The following is a 21,812-nucleotide window of genomic DNA, read 5'->3' on the forward strand; positions in this document are numbered from 1 at the left end:
TGGACAAAAAAAGAAGTTTATCATACAAGAAAATGCTTTTCGTTCGTTTCAGTCTCTATTTTTTGTCGCGCTAACGCAGAGTGACAGATGGCAATATTACGAATGTATTTCAGTCTGATGCATGCACGTGGACTCCGATATGCCTTCCTCTGCCAAAAATATCGAGCCCTCTCAAATAAATGCAGGGCATTAATGGAAATGTCCAATTAAATTTAGCATTTTGATTAAAATGTTAACTCGGACCTGTCAAACGCTGCACTTGACCGTGAAAATGGACGAGAAAGCCAGCCAAACTGTTGCTAAAGGTTGGGTCAGGGGAGGTTCGGGTTGTGAGAGAGGGAAAGAGAGTGAGAGGGGGGGAGGGGGGTCAGTCGCTCGGTCAGATGTGAGCAGTGAACCATGAAAATGGAGAGCCAAAGTGAAAGCCAAATGAAAGCAACTGCCAAATACGCTTAAGCGCTAAACAGCTGTTTCCAAGTCCGGAACACATCACCCGCTGACCCACGCCCCTCCTGCCCCCCCTGCCCGCCCTTCCGCCTCTCGATATACTGTAGACTTTTGGCAATTTGACAACGGCGCATTATCCTTACAAATGGCTGTCCGACAGCAGCTGTGCGCGCCCCCCCGCTTGCTGACCGAAAAAAAACCAAAAATATATATATATATTTATATATATGAAAAATGATTTGAAACGAGCTTCAATTTAATGGACTGCATGTGCAGAGGTTGAGGAGGGGGGGGGGGGGGTCAAATTGGCAAAACCAGTCAAGCTGTTTTCCTTGGCATTTGGCCAGATTTTCGTGATATATTCAAAACTGCATAAATCATAAACGTGCACACTGTCACACACACGAACGGTCACACTGCAATTGCTAATTCAATTAAGCCAAAATGGTCGACAGATAGCGCTTAATTAGTCACAGATTGAAAGAGCGTTAATTAATTAAGTTAGCAGCCGGAAAACGAGCAATTAAAATGTCACTCAAACAATCCTATTTTTATATAGAAAATATATAAAATTTTAAAAGCCAACCTGTCCTAAATAAATCACTTTTAATTTATTTGATGGACTTTAGGATTTTATGCTAATCGAAGCTGCTGTATAATTTAGATATAAATGAGCTGCACGTAGATCGTCATATAAAAAATTTTGAGACTCTGACTGACGACAAAGTAAGAGAAACCCGACTTGGACGTGGTTAGGCTTAAACTCGTAACCTCACTTCTTTTAACTTTATCGCCGCACCATGTATAAGAAATGAACTCTTGAATAGCTTCGGTAGTTATAGTCCGATTTTTATAAAATTTTCAGTGCTTAGATATGGCATACACAGGTGTGCATATACCAGACCAATTCATCTAAGGTGTGCAGAATGAGAACTGTAACGCTCATTGCCTTGAGCAAAGCGTACCACATAATAGACTTTATTAGGGAGTTGCTTAGCTTTGGCTTGACTCCAGGCAGGGGGCACATCCGATGGGTCGAAGTGTGCGCCTTGAGTCAACTGAATTATATTCATACCAAGAGTGAGCTCTTAGCATGTGAAATATATTAATCCCCTCAACTTCTTAGAGCTAACTAAATTACTTACGGAATTTCATGTTGAAATCAATTTAATTTAATGAGCATCCGAATGATGGAAATGCAATGCACTTCGATTACAATCAAATTGTGGCCATAAAACTGCGGCATTCGTCGTAGGAATTGCGGAATTCGTAATTCGATAAACTTGTAATCAATTCCGTCAGCTGCTTGTCTCGCTGATTACCGAAAAGGCAGGAGGAAAATGCGAAAAACATGTGAAAATCCAGTGGTACAGGCAGCGTAAGGGAAATTGCGCACGCAATTACAAAGGCAAACATAGTTGGTGGGCGTGGTAGAATGGGGTGGGAGGGTGGTAGGGGGGTAGAGCAGACTGAAGAAAAGGGTTTGTCGCAATTTCAGTAAGGAACGAAAAATGCAAATTGTCAGACATGCAGCACAAACGGAGGCTGCAATCCCGAAATGTATATGGCACGCACATGAGGCACATGTAAAACGGAATTGAAATGTGGCAAAATGTTGTTGGCAAAAGTTGCTCACGGCCAGGAGAAGCACGGCTGCAGAGTCAATTTTTGGTTGGGCACAAAAGCACAAAGCAATCAATGAGAGTAGACTCACCAGTGGGCGGCAAGGGGGCGTGGCTGTAGTGGTAACTCGACGTGGGTGACAGTTGCCATGAAATGCGCTCGACGCCGAGCAGCGACAGCCGGATAGTCAGTCAGTCAGTCAGTCGAACAGTCTCTGCCTGGTTTGAGCCGAGGCTGACAACTGACGACTGCAGGCCGCAGCTGTGCGATATTTGCCGCTTGCAAATTGCGACAACCCCTCCTCGCCCTCCGCCCATCTTTCCAGGCCCCTTTTCAGCTACGCCTCTGCACACTCGGCTTGCAATCTCGCGCAGTTTCCGCTGGCTGCCTTTTGAATGTTGCCGCAGCTGCAGGAACTGAACTTGTTGCTGCAGCAGGAGGTAGCAGCAGGGCAGCGACAGTAGCCACCAATGGGGCGGGGCTTGGTTTAGAAAGGGGTGAGTTGGTGAAGTGCGGAGAGAGTGTGGGTTGCAGCCATAATTGATGAAGCAGACGAGGATAATGTCAACATTATTGCAGCTAATTGCAGACGTTTCTGTCAATGGGTGGCCCGGGCTGAGCCGCCGGCTGCAGTCAGGCAATCGCTTCGTGCAGCAGCTCATTAAGGTCAGCTGGAATTGCTAAATCTAGTCGAGAAAAGTTCGCCGATTGAGTTGAGTGCACAATGTCAGCAAAAACTATCAGCATTACAGTTTTTGTGCCAAGCAGCAGGAACATCTACTTAACAAGATTTGCAACAAGGCTTCAATTTTATTATGAGAGTTCATGCTGCGCACACTTCGCTGACTTGGAAGGCAGCCGGCAGGTCGGGTCGGTTATTTAAATGCTGAAAAGCTTCAATATAATTAGCGCATGTTTTGACATCCAAAATATACCATTATTATACAGCTTTTCAGTTAACGAAGTTTCGCGAACTTTCGTGTGCTGCACTCGCTTGAACTCTGCAGCAATTTTGAGTTCTGCATTTTACAATAATACCAAACGCTTTAAAAAATATTCCATTTAAAAGTTATAGAACAAGAGATTTGCACACAAGCTCTTTCAAGAAATAAAATATAACCATTTTTGGGACTTGGAATTTTCAAAAACGCATCTTTGTACGCTAAAAATCTAGCCAAAATGGGAAGAATTTTGAAAACTGTTGATGCTTTCCATCTCCCAGTTGCTTTGGTAAAGCATAAGATTTAAATGAAGTAGTGCATTTTTTTTATTGGTTTGTCTTCCTGGTTCATTCTGCGTCAAAAACTATGCAAGAGAATTCGTACTCTTAATTTTTGTTACATTTTTATGAATTGGGATATTAAAGTAAAAGATATATTCTAGGGAAGTTCATTCTTCAGTCAAAAATCAAGCATAAAATGTCAAAAACTTCCACTCGTAAATTTTCCCCGTCTCCAGTCTTCAGTCCCTACCAAAGGCCCCTATTAACCCGGAAACCTTGATAACTTGGGCAAAACCGAACCAATTTTGATAAAGGAATGCTTTTAGTTTATGGTTTGTTCTACAGATTTTGAGAAGTAAATAAGATAAGCTATAAAAATAATTTAAGCAAATCAAATGTTTTCTACTTCTTTTTTGAAAACAATATCATGTATAACCCATGCTCAACCCTTGTTGAGTTGAGTGTTGGTAGAATTTTGAATAATATAATATTCTGAGTTGATAGAGCCATATTATGCCCAGAGTCTTCTTTTCTGCTGGACCACTAGAATTTTGGTCGATGTAAGACTGTTTATTCCAGGGCATCATTATTTCTGCTTCTGGCGAACGCCAAGATTAGACGCTAAGATATCGAATTCCTTTGGGGTATATTTGATAGAGTACTGCTACGATTCCAGAATTGTCTACACCTACATATAATCGTGGGGAATAAGTGTTGTTTGTCGCACTCTCCACTCAGAACCTGCCACTTTGTTGTTTAAGTTAACCTACCCTAGCTTGAGATATGATTAACGCAACGATGTGAGGGCTCGGTTTTGATTGATTTTGTCGACTGAGTCGTATTATTGTCTACGAAGACATTTGTGTGTGTTTGTCAAGCTGTGACTTCTGTCTGCTTTTGTTTGTCTGTTGTCACTAATTAACATTTCGCACCTCGCAGTTGATCAGATCGCGTATTACAATATATATTATTTCATTGCGTATTCAATTACGAGTTGCTTATGAGAAATACAAGCGTTGATATTACTATTTGAGCATGTGTAACAGGTAAATATGTGAAGGTATGAAAATCAAATGGGCACGTAATTAATATACGAGACACCTTTCCGTGCTATATCTATTCTATAATATATTTAAAGGGTGCACAGAGAAGTGTGAAATATTGTTGGCTAAACACAACTATAGCTATTTACACACATTTATATGGCATATATAGGCCCTGAAAACATAACTAAGATCGGACAACAAACACCGAAGTTATTCAAGAATGGATGTCCTATATTAAGCAAAAGAAGAAGACGGGCCAGTTCGTGAAATTTGTGTGAGTTGTGAGTGTGTGCGTTTGGGTGTGAGTGTATATATGTGTATATGAGTGTAGTTTCAAATATATTCGGCCAGACAAGACAGCAACCGTTTAAGGGCAAATCTCCAAGTCATCCACCCCCAACAGAAGCTCTCATCTATTCTAATTCATTCCTGTATTTTTCTACCCAAAAATGTTTTATATTATTCTACGATTTTTTATCCAACGGACCTTATTATAACTCCAAAAAGTAAATATACTTTTTTGAAATCGATTTTGAAGACTGTGAAATGAATTTTGTTTGTCTTAAACAAATTCGCAGCTGCTTATCAAATTTTCTAGTTCCAGTTCCAAGAGTTACGAAGTTCTATTTCCCACTTTGTATTCGATTAAGCCTAGCCCAACCAGCTAATTAGCACATTACAGCAGCTAATAAATAGGCATATATGATAAATGTGTAGTAAAAAAAAAAGAGAACAATTTAGCATTTATTTTGTGAAAATATTTGACTTAAATATTATCGGTAACCAGACGATGCTCATTGTAGCGTATAGGATATGTGAGTGCATTGCCCTTGTCCCAAGAGTAGAGTTCCTGAAAGGATGGCAAACAAAAAAAAGCGCATCAAAATAAATGCGAAAAAGAGATTTTCGAGAGAGTATTTACGTACCACAGTGAGGGGATTGTAGCCAACTGTAGTCGTATAGCTGAAGGGATTGGAGAAGGGAAGATTTGCGTTGAGCAGTTTGCCTTTGTAGAGATCAACCACGTAGCGTATTTGGGTATTTTTATCGGTGCCCGAATCGATGGCATACAAATTGCCGCAGACAATGAACATTTCGCCAAATTGCTTGTGATCGAGCGTTATATTGAAATTGTACTGCATTCTCAGGGTCTCGGCGTCCAGCTAAAATCGCATAGAAAAAGCCAAGTTAAAGAAAGTAATTGAAAGTATTTGCTTACGATTTACCTTAGCTACCAGCGTATTGTTGGAGTCGTGTGTGCTGTATATGACCCAGAGACCAACCTCATCCACATTAAAGTCCATGAAATTATAATCTGTTGCGTACAGCCGATTGCCAGCAGCGACTCCCGCATAGGGCAGCTGTATGCCTGTATTGGAAAGTGTTTAGCATCTAAATATAAATAGTATTTCTGTAGCTGGCACTCACTGATCTTCTTGGAGGTCGTCAAATCCAGCTTGACAACCAAATCGGAGTTCTTCTGCTGATAGTAGAACGAACCATTATAAACCACATGCGCATTGCCCTGAAAATAGCCAAAATTTTAGTGTGTTCTGCGTGTGCTGTGGAATTGAGTTAACGCACCTGAAAGCCCTCGGATATTTCATACTTGTGCCTGGGCACACTGTTCATGCGGTACTGTATGCGCGTGGAGAACTCGAACAGATTGTAGGCATCATTCTCATTGGTCACAAACGTCTTCTCCCGATCCGCTTCTCTAGGCGCCGCATCACGCAGCCACGAACCAAATTTCTCATTGACAACCTTGTGGAACACGGGCTTACCCACCGCATACAGATAGCAGGCTGCAGGAGTATCACAAGATATCCAGAATATACGTCTATATATAATTGAAAAACAAAAAAAAACTCACTCTTGGCACGCTTGGGCAAGCCCGGATAGCTGCGATTGCCCGTCGGCTGTATCTCAAAGTTGTTGAGTATGGAATCCTTGCATTGATACAAGCTAAAGGAATTGGAATTTAGTCAGCTCGTTGGATTTGGCTAGTGGGCCGAGCTCACCTGGGATCTGGACACTGATCACAAACGGGGCACTCACTTTCGGGCGGTCGCTGGCCATAGACCTTGACATTGTTGCCCACATAGGGCGTCTCACTATTCGGATCCTGCGCTATAATACCGAAAGAGCGTGCTGTCAATATTCAATCATGGTTAGCTTAGATCTAGGCCAAAACTTACGTGCTATCTCAAAGTTGACCATGGTCGCATTCAGCTCATTACGTGCCACACAGTGATAGTAGCCAAAGTCATCCTTGCGCAGATTGCTTATGGTCAGGCGCATGGAGGTCTTAAAGCTGTGACAGAGCAGTTCATTAAAGTTCTTTGGATGAGTGCAATCTGTACTCACCCGTCTGGATATGATTCAATGCGATACTTATCACTTGGATCGAGAATCTTGCCATCGTAGGCGCGCTCCCAGTAGCGTATGGCCTCCGGGAAGGCCTCCACCTGGCATTCCAATGTTGCGCTACTCTGGTACTCCGCATAGATCATTTGCCGGTACACAGATATCATGGGCGCAACTGAAATTGATCGAAGTCGGAAAAAGGGCCGAGGCCGATTGCACAACCTATTGAAATAATCAGACATTTTGCCAAACTCACAGTGCACTTCCACCAGAAACGTGGCATTGGCAACGGGCGCGATGCCATTGTTCGCATGGCACGTATAGGCCGCCATCTGATGGCGCGTGATATTCGTGAACTTGATGAACTGGCCACTGATCGAGCTGACTGTGGAGAGACAAGCAATGTTAACGAGCTGGCCTGTGGCCAAGGTCTGTTTCCATTTGCCACTCACTCCCTGTATCGCCAATCACCTTCCAAGAAGTAGAGCAGGAGATGAAGAGATTAAAAAGCAGCAAAGCCCCTGGGGAAGATCGGTTGGACAACCAGACAATCAAGCTACTGCCATACAAGGCGGTGCTTTTTCTCGTCGCCATTTTTAATGCAGCTCTTCGGCTAGGTTACTTTCCAGTGGCTTGGAAGAAGGCACATATAATCATGTTGCACAAGAGCGGAAAGCCCCCTAATCAACTGGGATCCTATCGCCCCATCAGCCTCCTGCCTGCCTTTGGTAAGATTCTGGAAAGGTGCATCCTCAGAAGGGTCCTGGATACCCCGGAAATAAAACGCTTGATCCCGAAGTTCCAGTTTGGGTTTCGACTCAAACACGGTACCCCTGAGCAACTACATCGGGTCACAAATTATATTTTGGACGGCTTTCACAGGAAAGAGTATGTGGTGGCAGCATACCTTGACATCCAAGAAGCCTTCGACCGGGTGTGGCACGCAGGACTCCTCTCTAAGATAAAGGACAAATTGAATCCGCAGCTATTTAGCACCATTGCGAGCTTCCTAACTGAGAGAACCTTTCAAGTGGTGCAGGATGGAGTAGCCTCTCAAACCAAACGCATAAAAGCGGGCGTTCCACAAGGCAGCGTCTTGGGTCCCACGCTATATAGCCTGTTTACACATGACATGCCCACAGCAAATGCAAGCAGACGGAATGATCGGCAGGACCTTCTGGTGGCCACGTTTGCTGACGACACGGCAATCCTTGCAAAAAACAAATGTGTGTACGTGGCAACTGACCTCTTGCAGGAATACCTCAAGCGATTTGAAAACTGGGCTTGTAGATGGAACATCGCAGTGAACCCTGGAAAGTGCGCCACGGTTACCCACACTCTACGCAAGGACTCATGCCCCGGACTTTTTCTTCATGGTGAGCTTCTAGAGCAATATCGTCAACACAAGTACCTAGGTGTCACTCTCGACAGACGACTTACATTTAGTAAGCACGTCTCTGCAGTAACGAGCAACATCAAATCTAAGATAAGGCGAATGAGCTGGCTCCTCAACTCCAAAAACAAACTCTCGCTCCGAAACAAGGTCCTAATCTACAAGGTAATCCTTGCCCCAGTGTGGCGTTACGGGCTTCAAGTTTACGGTATAGCTGCAAAAACACACCTGAACAAAATTCGCATCATTCAGGCCAAAACCCTGCGCAAAATAACTGGAGCCGAATGGTATATTCGCACACGCGACATCGCCAAGGACCTCAAGGTTCCAATGGTGGGCGACATAGTCAACAGGCAAGCAGCGAGCTACTCAACAAAGCTCCACAACCATCCAAACATCCTGGCGAGGAGCCTGCTAAGGAGGCGAAGAAGAAGGCGACTGAAGAGGACCTACCCAACCGACCTAATCGATCGTTATGTATAGGTGACAAGCTTCGTTAATTACACCAAAATATGTTTCTGTAATCTGTTAACCTAATTGTATAACTAATTGTAAAACCACAATCATCGCTAAGCTAAGTAATTATGTCACTCTGATAAAAGTTGCTAACATAGAGTAACAGGATACCAGATTTCTTAATAAACAAAATATAAAAAAAAAAAAAAAAAAATTTGCCACTCACGCTCGATGCCATTCACGTTGATGGTGCGTCCATCTTCGCGTCGCCATTCTACCTGGGGTTGGGGATTGCCTGTCGCCGAGCAGCTCATATTGAGCGTCTTGCCCTCCTCCACGATGACGTTGCGCCGATAGTTGGGCGCCTTCAGATCTGCGCACGATCAAGGCTTAGTTCAGCTCTGGGCAAGTCTCGGTTCACTCACCTGTTATGGAGGGCGGTATGAGCAGATCATTGGAGGCGCTGCCATTGGGATATTGCATCTTCCAGGTGTTGATGCCCGGCACGCCGGGTGTGCCATTGGTGCCCGGCTTGCCAGGACGTCCGCGTGGCCCGGCGATGCCTGTGCTTGAGCAGGGTCGAAATGGTTTGGAGGCTATTTGGCAGCTTTATGAATGCTACTCACCCTTTAGGCCTCTTTCACCGGGCGGACCTTGTGCACCCTTGGGGCCCGTTATGGACATGCCATCCTTGCCGTCCTTACCATTTAGGCCATCCTTACCATCGCGTCCTGGCAGCCCGTTTTTGCCATCGGCGCCCGCACGTCCCGGCACCCCATCGAGGCCCGGCTCACCGGGCACACCGTCTCGCCCATCCAGGCCAGCACGCCCGACAGCGCCGGGATCGCCCTTGGGGCCGCGTGGACCCGTTGCGCCCTGTTGGCCCACACCGTCGACGCCCGGGGCGCCCGGCAAGCCGACATCGCCACGATTGCCCTTGGGACCGGGTATGCCCGGCAGGCCGGGATTACCGGTTGGTCCTTTGGGTCCAATCGGGCCCATTGGCCCGGCCGGCGCTGGCGGGCAATAGTCCTGTGTGCCCTTGCAAAAGCCGGTAATTATCTTCTCCGGCACACGGCAATACGTATTCAAATAGATCCAATCATCGCCACCCGGTGCGGCGCCCTTTAAGCCCGTGCGTTTGCGTATCTCCGTGTCCTGCTCCTCCAGGACCTTGCGATGATTCGGATTGAAGAACTCGATCAACGGATCAGCTGCAATTAGAATAACATATGTTCAAGTTCGCTGCATTCGGAACTAGTTCCGTGTCTGCTGTGCCACACTTGCCGTGCATAGAGGCCGGCGACGACGAGGCGATGTCTCTCCGGACGCGCTTTCCATTTGGCAAATGGGTCAGGAAGTTGTTGTTCAGCTTGCGCTCATTCCGGACAACGTTGCTCGGCTGCGCCGTTGTTGGACCGTAATGTGTCTGGAGTGGACTGTAAAGTAAATGTAACTAAATTCTGTACTGGAGCTGGAACTAGTAGGTGTGCAAAGGAATTTAATTACGTTCGCAGCTTAAATTCAAATACAGATTCGACTGAAATCTTTATCGAAACTAATTCGGAACTAGTTCGTGTGAACTTAAAAATTAAATGATATTTGAAATATTATCAAGATTTATAGGAAATATACAACTGGAACTTGGATTAAAGTACAATGTCAAATGAATCAAGACAACAAGAACTGTATGAACTAGTTACATTGTGAACGGAACCAGAATTGATTGAGCTTGAACGGGAATAAGAATAAAAAACTCACCTCGCCTCCTGCGGATAATCCCTTTCCATGATCTGCGTAACTATGGCGCGCAGCACATGCTCCGAACGCATCAGTTCATCTTGGAACTGGTTCCGAAAGGCACTCTGACCCAGCATGGCCACGGTGGCCGACTCCTCGCCCGCCTGACTATACGTATAGAAAAGTATGGACAACGTGGCCAGCATAAGAGTCAGCGCACCCAAATAAATATAGACCAGCACCAAGGAGCTGCCCAGCTCGCCGCTGCCCTCCAGTTTATTGATGCAGTTGCAGCCGCATTTGCACGGCTGATGCACCAGCCGCTGCTGATGCTGGCAGCTCTGGCACCTGGTCGCGAGCGATGTCGTGTCCGTGCTGGTGCTTCGACTTGTTTCCGTGCCAGGACTCCCTGCAGCGTTTGTCTCATCCAGCAGCATATTGGCCACCAGCTGTGTGGTGGAATCTGTTAGCTCCCTGGAGGCGTTGCTATTTGCTCTAGCTGTTGCCGCATCCGCCTCCGCCTCGGCGGCTGTCTCCGCCTCCGCGGCGCGTCGCCGCTTTGAATTGTGCACACTCTGATTAACGGCTAGCAACATCTTGGCGCACACCTGTTCGATCAGTTCAATTAAAAAGTTTCCGTTTTGATTTATGAGACACACGAGTGCGGGCTGCTTGCCTCCAAATAACAAATGGGAAACAAAAACAGCAACAGCAAAAAAAAAATAAATAAATATATTATTTTTAGCACTTTCAAGTGGGCGCTCTATTTATACGAGCTGTCCACAGTTCCAAGCGTTCACATGGCGGCGCATTATTAAGTATTTAATGAAAGCCTTCTTTTCATATTTTCTTGTTATCTTGCTTTATTTTTCCGGCACTGATAGTTGTGCTGGAAAAACAACTAAAGTCAATAGTTTTTTTTGTTTGTTTTTTTGGAGGAGGTGTAAAATGCAAAATTCACAAGGCTTTCATTCAATTTCCGCCACACATCAATTCCCAATCTCTGGCTATACATACGTATATATATATATATATATATATATAGCGATGCGATTTGCAGCGCTTTGAAGCGATGCGTTTAACAAGTTTTTCACACTTTCTGGCCACACTGTGGCGGTCAGCGTGTGCGTGTGAGCGAGAGAGAGAGTGAAACAGACAGAAAGAGAGCGAGAGAGCGCGCCTTGAAGAGTCAAACCGAACGCGTTGGCGTCTAATTTCCGACTGAAACGTTTGTGTGCGACAATTTTCCAATGTGGCGCGTCTTTCGCCGGCTGTGCTAGTGTGTGTGTGCCAGTGTGTGTGTGCCAGTGTGTGTGTGCCAGTGTGTGCTTGAGTGTGTGTGTGTGTGTGCTTTGTTTTTGTAAGAGAGCAACTTCAAAGAGAAAACGCCAGCCAAAGAGTGAGCCTGCCAGGCACAGCTGAGTAATTAGCAATCAGAAATCAACAAAAATAAATAAAATAAATTAGAAAAATAAATTATAAAAATATCTGATAAATTGGTGAAAACATTTGAACACATAAAACCGACCATAAAATATATGCAACAACAATTGCTTTCGGTGGCAAAGAGCACAACAATGTGACCAGAGCCTTTGCCATTTGCCCTAACTCTTCCCAGGCAGACGCATGCGTCCTGCTGCGTCCAGCACAGCGACGGAGTGCATCCAGTTGGCCCTAAGTCTGGGGAAGTGTGCCATTCAGCGGCGGCAATTGCAAACAAGAAACAATAACTAGAAGTAGAAGCAGAAGCAGACGCACATGTTCGCGCCTCCTTTTTCGAACAGATGAGTGGGCAAATGTTCTCTTCACATAATAATGCCATATCCTCAACAAGTTTGAGTGCGCCAATCGGAAGAGTACTCGTATATATCGAGTTTGAGATTAATGTATTTGCAGTCAGCTGTCGATTTTCTTGAAGTACGTGGATTTGTATATGTTGACATGTATATTTATGCATTTATGGAAACATTTCACTTATGCTTCATATATTTTTATTTTATATAATATATTATTTATAACATTTTGCATTATGACTTGCTATCCAGTCTTGTCCGGTTCAAATTATTGCCTTGCAATTTTGTCTGTTAACTTTCCACCCATTTTCCGCTCGTGGATAATGTAAATTCTGGCTGGACAGGGAATTTTTGAAGCGTGTGTGCCATATTTTTCCATGAATTCTTAGAAAGATCCGTGTGTTTTTTTATTGATTTAAAATTGCTGATGAGTTTGAACCAGCGACCTCTCGCGGTCGGACGGTAAATTTTAAGGCGTCATACTACAATTTTCACCTATAACTGTGGAAAATGGGTGAAAACTGCTGTGTAAGGCCTTACGAGTGGATTTTAACGTACTTCACATAATGTTGATATTATACCAAAATTACCCTTGCTGCCAGTTTCGAGCTGTTGAAGAAATCCATCATACCCATTCATTTAATGCGTACAGAGTATAAAAGATTCATGAAAAAATTTTGAACTTGAAATCCTTGCGCCCGACTAAGCATTAAGCGGGCATTACGATTTGCTCAGCTCTTCATTCACAATTGTTTGCATAGGTACAATAGGCAAACAGAGGAAGTGGAAAAGGAAGTGCTTGAGCTAAGAGCGTGTTTTCTTATCCAGCAAGAAGAAGAAGATGATGAAGTTGTTGAAGATAATCAGCAGTTGACACTTTAAGTTTCTACATTTGTTTTGTTTTTACATTTTATTTTCCCAAATAAACCCCAATTCAACTTTTGCAAAGTTGAATGAAATTTGCGCCTTCAGCTGCAGCCGCCCCTTTCTGGTGGCCGCCCTGCGTCCACCCACCATTTGGCCATGAAGCTGTAAGTAGTTTGCACTTCATTTGCATTTGCAGGGCCAAATCGGTTTGTGAATTCAATTTCCATTAGTCTCAGATGCACACACAAAGCACGGCCAGAGTCAATGAGACGGAACGAGCTCGTTAAATTTGCGACAACACCAGATGCAACAATAGCAGCAACAGCAGCAGCAATTCATTCGGTTTTTAGTTATGATACATAAGCGTAAGAGGCAGCTTCTTAGTCGCCTTTAAAGCGAGTGGCCAAAATGTTCAAGCATATCAGGCAACAGACAGCTAAGTTGCAGGACAAAGAAGACGTCATCGCAAAGGTAACAGTGGCAACAGCAGCAGCACCAACGGCAACAACAACAGCAGCAGCAGCAACAATAGCAAAAGCATAAACAACAGCAGCAGCAATCACAGCAGCAACAGTAACAACAACAGAAACCACACCAGCAGCAATAGCAGCAACAATAGCAGCAGCAACAACAGCAGCAACAACATCAGCAACAACATCAGCAACGACAGCAGCAACAGCAACAGTAGCTATAGCAGCAGCATTAGCAAAAGCATAAACAACAGCAGCAGCAACCACAGCAGCAACCACAGCAGTAACAACAGCAGCAACAACACCAACAGCAACACAAGCAACAACAGCAAAACCAACAACAACAGTAATTTGCCAGTTGCTAAGACGCAATTTGGCAACAGAATCAGCTTGCGACTGGATTCACTGCCAATAAGCCGATTATGCTTATGCCAAGCAACAAGCCACAGCAGCAGCAACAGCAACAGCCGTGTCGGCAACAGTCTCTAGCAATATAAATCAAAATGTCAAGACGTTGCTTTCGCCTAAAAGTTGCTGTAAACGAAATAAAAGGAAATAACCTTGCCGTGTCGCAGATTAAATGCCCTCGCGAGCGTATAGCATGGCAGAGATTTATATGAAGTTATATTCGCCACGGTCTTAGAAGGAGCAGCAGCCATGCAGTGCAAAGGTCGAACCAACTCTCAAACTCGTTACACATAATATCTCAAGAGGTAAACAGCTTGAGCTTGGTCTGTTATATTTAGCTAACGTGTTGGGTAACATTTATTTCAACGTGGTTTTACGGGGCTATTGCAGAATTATATAGTTCCTAAAAAAGCTATATGCCATAGCAGACTAGTTTTTCAAACAAAAACCTAATTTGCACTTCCAAGGCGGCTTTATAAGTAGTACGGCTCTCCAGGATATGATATATATATATATGATATAGTCATGCGATCCACTGTATATGGTTAGATATAATGCTTTGCGATGGATTCAAGACAAGTCCTGGACTAGTTCGCATAGTGAATTAGTTGGATGGATGTATGTTTCTGCTATATTGACTGGGCGGCAGTAGTCGGCCTTAATGCATATTGCAGACAGCTCCGCCAACCAAAGGCCGACGTCCTTTTCGGTGGTACAATGTGGCGTATGAGCAATGCGAGTGCAAGGGAAATTAACAAAAGGATTTAACGACTGCGCCAGGCGCTCGCTCAACTTGGCTTTTATGACGCCAACAGCAGCAGTTGCAGTAGCAGGTGGAGCAGGAGCAGTAGCAGTAGCAGCACGCACCTGTGCAAAACAAGAAATGAAACTGAAAATGTTACTTGAGACGCTTTTTTATGCGCTCACTTTCAGAATATCCAATGTGAGAACTTCAGTTTTCATTTCTCAAGTCGTGTTCTTTATGACCCAAGTCAAGTTTTTAATTAATTTCCGGCTATTACATTTTACAGAATCATTAAACTAATGCGAAAGTTAAAGTATTTATTAAGTTTGATGCTCGGTGCTAGACTAGAGTAAAGCTCTAGAGGTCTTTCTAAGTGCTTAGATGGGGCATGGTATACCTGGGAATTCAGTGGGTTCTTTTGCTAGAGTTCAGCTGAGTTCTTAGTGCATTATTTAATTTTTAAAATATCTCGAACTGGTCAATCTAGCCATGTCTGTCTGTCCGTCTGTCTGTATTTATAAACGTGTCAATCTCAGAACCTCTATAAGCTAGAGACTTGAACGTAGGTCTTCTTAGTTTCCGTGCAATACGGGCATGCTTCCAATAAGCGATAAATTTACCCACTAACAAGCAATCGGCTAATACATATGAAACACAAAAGATTTTAATACAATTTAATACAAGAACAAACATGCGAGAACTTTTAACTCTTAACACTTTGCAATACTTGTAGCAAAAGCTGAAAGAAAATGATTTTTAAATAAGGAACGTAATTTTTTATTTCCACTCCTGATCCTTTTTAAATTACTTTGACAGTTAATTTTGCGCAAAAATGAAAATATCTATTAACTGGGAAATTATATATAATTAATTGAAAATAGCTCGAGTTTTTTGAAATTGTTTACCAGTCGAATTAAATGGCAAAGCCTTTAATGGGCCACGCCTCGAAGGGCATTGCGAAGGACGAGTCCTGAAATTACGAAAACAACAAGAAAAAAGTGTGTTCCCTTTTTAATTTTCCTCGTTAAATTGCCCTAATTGCCGCTGTAGGCGTGGCAATTGAACAATTTAAATATTCATACGCCCCGTTGCCACGCCTGGGCCCGAGTATCGAAAAGGCGTCTACGGAAATTTCGACATCGCAGCGTTTGTCGTGGCCGCCTTTTTCCTCACGTTTTATTCTCTTCTGCTTCTTGCTGTTTTCCCTTTTTTCCAGCTCGATTTACTGTTTATTTTTTTTTTGTGTGTTTTTTTTTTCGGCTCGTTTAGTTCGTTTGCATTTTCTTTGCATATTTATGAGGGCGACGCCGGCGTCGAAGAGCTCTGCGCTTATCGCGGCTGCTGTTCAATAACCCACAGGAATGTGAAGTGTGGCGGCATTGTGGGAAGCTGCGGAGGGGGGCGTTGTGTATTGCCGGCTAAAGTCCTTTGGCGGGATCAAGAGTTTCGGCAGCTGACAATAAAATAAAAGAAATAGCGAGTGCTAGTCGTAGGATAGGTACAGAGGGGAGGCTGTTGGTGGGCGGCAAGCACTGATAAGTTAGAAGTGTGGCACGTAGCAGCATCCTGAGCCGGCAGTGCAGCGTTTTATTTATTGCTGAAAATACACACACACACACACACACACACACGCACGCACACAGGCACGCAGCTAGCTGAGACGCATCACAGGAGAATGCCTCAAAAACTGCCGCAGAAGCCGACACGAAACGAAGCTGAAACGAAGCGAGCCGAGCGGAGCCGAGTGCGCAGCACGTGCTCGTCGCTGCTGCTGAGCAACACATGCCGACAGCTGCGGCGCGCCGTCGACGTCAGCAGCGCTGCGTCTGGCTGCAGCGCGCAGAGGCGAAACTTGTTGAAATTTCGAAAAAGCAAGCTCGCTGGAAGTTCGAAAGAAAAGAATATAAAACAAAGCGAGCAGCGGACGGAGCTTGCAGCTTTTGCAGGCAACACTTTTGCATAGATGGCGCCACGTGCGAATATGTGTGTGTGTGTGTGTGTGGGTGAGCGTTCTTATTGGCAGACGCTTGTTATTAGCAAGCTTATGAAAAGCTCAGCAGCTGATCGATCGAGAGCTTTTTGTGCTTAAAAGCTGCCCGACGTGTCAATGTCCCTTTGAGCTTTCCACACGCCAATGTTGCGCATTTCAGGGACGCACTCGAAATGAGGTCACGATGTCACAGTATGACGTCAGCACTTAACCCCAACTCAACCCTTCACTTAACCACACTTGACTAATGCCTTTTTCTCAAATTCTCTTCTCTTTGCAGGTGAGTACTTGAACCATTTAACACACGCTTTTAGCCGGGAACTTTTCGAGCGAAGGCGAATGCAACGAGAATGCAATGTGCATGCGGTTTGTGTCTAGGCTAAGGGTTGAGAAGTTTGTTAACACATTCAGGCAAGGGGCATTCTCGGAATTTCTATTTCTTCAAGTTTTTATGCAAATGTAGAGTATCCTAGTCGGAAGTGCCCGACTAAAAGGTACCCTGAGTTTAGTTATAAAATGCCATAACACACATTTAACCTTCTTTCTATGCATGTATAGAAAATCCCTGACGCACACGCCCAAACAACCCCAAGCGAAACTTCTTTCAGGTATAACTCTGGTCTATGTCGTCCGATCTTTATGAAAATTTCAGCACCCAAATATGACACCCTATTGTGCGTAAACACTAACAGATTAAAAGATATGATCATAGAGCCGGATATCGAATGGAAGTTCTTATGTATACCAAAGCTATACCAAATATACTTTCCGTTTTTATTTTAAGTGGAAACGAGGGAAAGGTATATTGCCTTGGCATGTTGCAATCGCATGCTGCTATGCGATTTTGGCCTATCGATTGTCACGTTTGTTTTGCCCACTTTCTAGCCACTGTCGCAAGGTCAGTGACACGGGCTGTCCATGCGGGTTATTGTGTCAAAACCTACGTCACAAACAGGTGCAAGTGCGACGGGGGAGACACAATAAATAGATCAAAATGCCCTAAATATTAGGTCCCCTTGTAGACGTATGACTTAAGGATTATTGGGCGAATTGTGAAGTTTGATGAAGATATTCCGAAAAATAGATAATTTTTGCATACATGAAATTTACCTTGTGGCCGATCTGATAAATCAATAGGCTAGGTGCTTGTGCTTACAAGAAGTTGTTCTTACCAGAACTTAATCTTCGATCAATCAATCGATACAGCTTTCTATACAGATCCTTAATATATTAATGCCTTATTAGCCGGCGGCGTTTTCGTACATAGCGACAAAAATATAATTGAAAATAAAATAGTTAAAGCTAATCAAACGAGTCGATGCACCTGCTGCATGTCACAATCAATCAATCAATCAATCATGTGCGCAGCTTCGATTGATTAATCAATCGAACACTTGTCGAATAAACAAATAGGCAAGCCAAATGCCAAAAGACTCAATTAAATGCGCCGCAAAACAACAAAATTGTATAAACAAATGTATTGTTGAGGGAGGTGGTGAGGGGCGGGATAATGCTTGAGGGCATCCCAACCACGCCCCTCGTCTATAGGCGTTCCCTGCGTATTTCAGATGCGCTGCAAATGATCCATTCGCACCGCGCGCTCATCAGCCACTCGTTACTCATGCGCCACGCCCCTACCCACCGCCCCCCCGCCGCTTGACGCCCTTGTTAGCAGGCAGTAAAAATAAAAAACATAAATAAATAAATTTAAAAAATGAAAACATTTTTCGTCTGCTCAAAATCACTTTACTGGCAAAAATCAACAGCAATCAATCGGCAATGCTTGAAAATGAAAACGAAAATGAAAATGCATTAAAATAATTTTTGGCATTTCACGAAAACGTTTCGCAGAGCCAGACCAAATTCCCCACCCTTCGCCACATCCCGCCCCCTACGGTGTGGCCACGCCCCCAGACTTTTTGGCACTGGATTTTTTGAAACAAATAAAGAGGCACATTAAAAACGATATTGTCGACAATTGACGAAAACAAGGCAACAGCGCATCGTATCCATGAGATACTTATCTGTATCTGTGTCTGCATCTGTATCTGTATCTGTATCTGTATCTGTATCTGTATCTGTATCTGTATCTGTATCTGTATCTGTATCTGTATCTGTATCTGTATCTGTATCTGTATCTGTATCTGTATCTGTATCTGTATCTGTATCTGTATCTGTATCTGTATCTGTATCTGTATCTGTATCTGTATCTGTATCTGTATCTGTATCTGTATCTGTATCTGTATCTGTATCTGTATCTGTATCTGTATCTGTATCTGTATCTGTATCTGTATCTGTATCTGTATCTGTATCTGTATCTGTATCTGTATCTGTATCTGTATCTGTATCTGTATCTGTATCTGTATCTGTATCTGTATCTGTATCTGTATCTGTATCTGTATCTGTATCTGTATCTGTATCTGTATCTGTATCTGTATCTGTATCTGTATCTGTATCTGTATCTGTATCTGTATCTGTATCTGTATCTGTATCTGTATCTGTATCTGTATCTGTATCTGTATCTGTATCTGTATCTGTATCTGTATCTGTATCTGTATCTGTATCTGTATCTGTATCTGTATCTGTATCTGTATCTGTATCTGTATCTGTATCTGTATCTGTATCTGTATCTGTATCTGTATCTGTATCTGTATCTGTATCTGTATCTGTATCTGTATCTGTATCTGTATCTGTATCTGTATCTGTATCTGTATCTGTATCTGTATCTGTATCTGTATCTGTATCTGTATCTGTATCTGTATCTGTATCTGTATCTGTATCTGTATCTGTATCTGTATCTGTATCTGTATCTGTATCTGTATCTGTATCTGTATCTGTATCTGTATCTGTATCTGTATCTGTATCTGTATCTGTATCTGTATCTGTATCTGTATCTGTATCTGTATCTGTATCTGTATCTGTATCTGTATCTGTATCTGTATCTGTATCTGTATCTGTATCTGTATCTGTATCTGTATCTGTATCTGTATCTGTATCTGTATCTGTATCTGTATCTGTATCTGTATCTGTATCTGTATCTGTATCTGTATCTGTATCTGTATCTGTATCTGTATCTGTATCTGTATCTGTATCTGTATCTGTATCTGTATCTGTATCTGTATCTGTATCTGTATCTGTATCTGTATCTGTATCTGTATCTGTATCTGTATCTGTATCTGTATCTGTATCTGTATCTGTATCTGTATCTGTATCTGTATCTGTATCTGTATCTGTATCTGTATCTGTATCTGTATCTGTATCTGTAATCTGTATCTGTATCTGTATCTGTATCTGTATCTGTATCTGTATCTGTATCTGTATCTGTATCTGTATCTGTATCTGTATCTGTATCTGTATCTGTATCTGTATCTGTATCTGTATCTGTATCTGTATCTGTATCTGTATCTGTATCTGTATCTCGTATCTGTATCTGTATCTGTATCTGTATCTGTATCTGTATCTGTATCTGTATCTGATCTGTATCTGTATCTGTACTGTATCTGTATCTGTATCTGTCTCTGTATCTGTCTCTGTATCTGTATCTGTATTCTGTATCTGTATCTGATATCTTTATCTGTATCTGTATCTTATCGTATCTGTATCTGTATCTGAATCTGTATATGTATCTGTATCTGTATCTTGTATCTGTACCGTATCTGTATCTGTAATCTGTATCTGTATCTGTAATCTGGATCTGTATCTGTAATCTGTATCTGTATTGTATTCTGTAGTCTATCTGTATCTGTATCTGTATCTGTATCTGTATCCGTATCTGTATCTGATCTATCTGTATATGTATCTTTATCTGTATCTGTCTCTGTACTTGTATCTGTATCTGTATCTGTATCTGTATCGTATCTGTATCTGTATCTGTATCTGTATCTGTATCTGTATCTGTATCTGTAGCTGACCACCATAAGAAAAAGTATCTAAGCATCATTTTAACAGCTGAGTAGCCAATTTAAGCAATACGCTCGCAGCTCTCGAGTGGAAATCGAAAAGAAAAGTGAGTGAAGGTCACACAGTGCGCTCTGTTCTTCTTCTAACACCACTTGTTGTTGTTGTGGATGCCATAAAACGCATTAATATCTAAGTATTACACGCTGAAAGATTTAGCTGAAACAACTCAATTCTCTTGCTGACTAAAGCCCCCATACTTCACGTGCTCTCTGTCTCTCTCTCTTTCGCAGCGTCATTATTAACCTCATAATAAGCATTCCGTTTCTTCTTCTTGTTCATTTTGGGACTGCTGACGTTTGCACCCAAAACAGATACCATAATTTAGCCACATACTATGGAAAATAAATAGTGCAGAAATTTTGCAATTTTGCTATTTTGCAATTTCTGTAATTGCATTTTGCGTCATTTGTTCCGCGAGATCGTCTTGGCAAAAGGTCCTCGCCCCTCCCCTGCTCTCCATTCGCACGAAAATTCCTAACAAGTTCCTATCCGCATCGTTAGCAACTTTTGTATATTACCTGTAAAAGAAAAACAGGAGGCGGAAAGTGCTCAACTTGATTATACCGTAAGCCGGAACATGCTGAATTTCTTCTATATAGACACAAACATGCACACACTTGCCCGGGATGTCTTATTTCACTCCGCTTCTTACTCTGGCAAATGCATTCTTCAGGACGTTACATACGTTTTCACACAGCTGATATACCCACTTGTTGCTAACTTTTAAAGAGTTTTGAATATAGAATCAAGCAACTTTTTGCATAAGCAGATGTTGCGCCAAACTTTACTCATTTTCGACATTTATTCGAGTTCAACTACTTTGTGTAATCGATAGTTTAGCAATTTGAATTTAATAAATGTCTCAAACAAGAAATACTTATTAAATAGCTTAAATAAACTACATACTTTGCTAAGTTCTTGTAAGTTCCGATTGTTGGGCTTTTATGGACTACCGTTTGCCAAAACCAGTTGGGAATTACATTGCAAATATGTTGAGAAACGGTTGATATATTTTATTATTAAAAATTATGAAATGTTGTTTCTATGTGACTTCTGACACGCCTGTTGAGCTAATAATCCTTAAAGCATTTAAATGTTTTGTCTGAGTCGAGGGATTTAAAGATCTTAGTAAATTTGGAATCTTTTAATCCGTCGACGACTTAATGTTGCAAGTGAATATTTGCATTAATATAATATGCGTAGCCAGCATTGTATTTATGTGGAGCATATCGAGCAAAAGAGGGCAAAATAGAAACAAAAATAGAACGAGAGAGAAAAAACTCAG

General features: G+C 42.7%; 2 protein-coding genes across 6 annotated transcripts in view; one reads left to right on the plus strand and one right to left on the minus strand.

Moving 5' to 3' along the window:
- Sh (Potassium voltage-gated channel protein Shaker) overlaps positions 1-21,812 on the plus strand; it is a 182,827-nt gene that overhangs the window by 43,356 nt on the left and 117,659 nt on the right. The window lies entirely within an intron of this gene.
- Positions 5,036-11,502, minus strand: LOC6633604 (olfactomedin-like protein 2A). Of its 2 annotated transcripts, XM_002056964.4 has the most exons (15): positions 10,316-11,502; positions 9,842-9,993; positions 9,181-9,768; positions 8,980-9,117; positions 8,781-8,927; positions 6,962-7,090; positions 6,706-6,880; positions 6,537-6,652; positions 6,360-6,468; positions 6,212-6,303; positions 5,923-6,143; positions 5,767-5,863; positions 5,565-5,707; positions 5,265-5,501; positions 5,036-5,188 (listed from the first exon to the last, which is right to left on the minus strand). In XM_002056964.4, exons 1-15 carry the CDS (start codon positions 10,888-10,890, stop codon positions 5,105-5,107), a joined length of 3,003 nt encoding a protein of 1,000 aa, XP_002057000.1. In that variant the 5' UTR covers positions 10,891-11,502; the 3' UTR covers positions 5,036-5,104. The 2 variants fall into 2 exon arrangements, with proteins under 2 accessions (XP_002057000.1, XP_070065101.1); XM_070209000.1 differs by lacking the exons at positions 8,781-8,927; positions 8,980-9,117; positions 9,181-9,768; positions 9,842-9,993; positions 10,316-11,502 and adding an exon at positions 7,158-8,760 and having other exon boundaries at positions 5,037-5,188.

Source organism: Drosophila virilis, chromosome X, assembly GCF_030788295.1.
Source record: "Drosophila virilis strain 15010-1051.87 chromosome X, Dvir_AGI_RSII-ME, whole genome shotgun sequence".
Classification (NCBI taxonomy): domain Eukaryota; kingdom Metazoa; phylum Arthropoda; class Insecta; order Diptera; family Drosophilidae; genus Drosophila; species Drosophila virilis.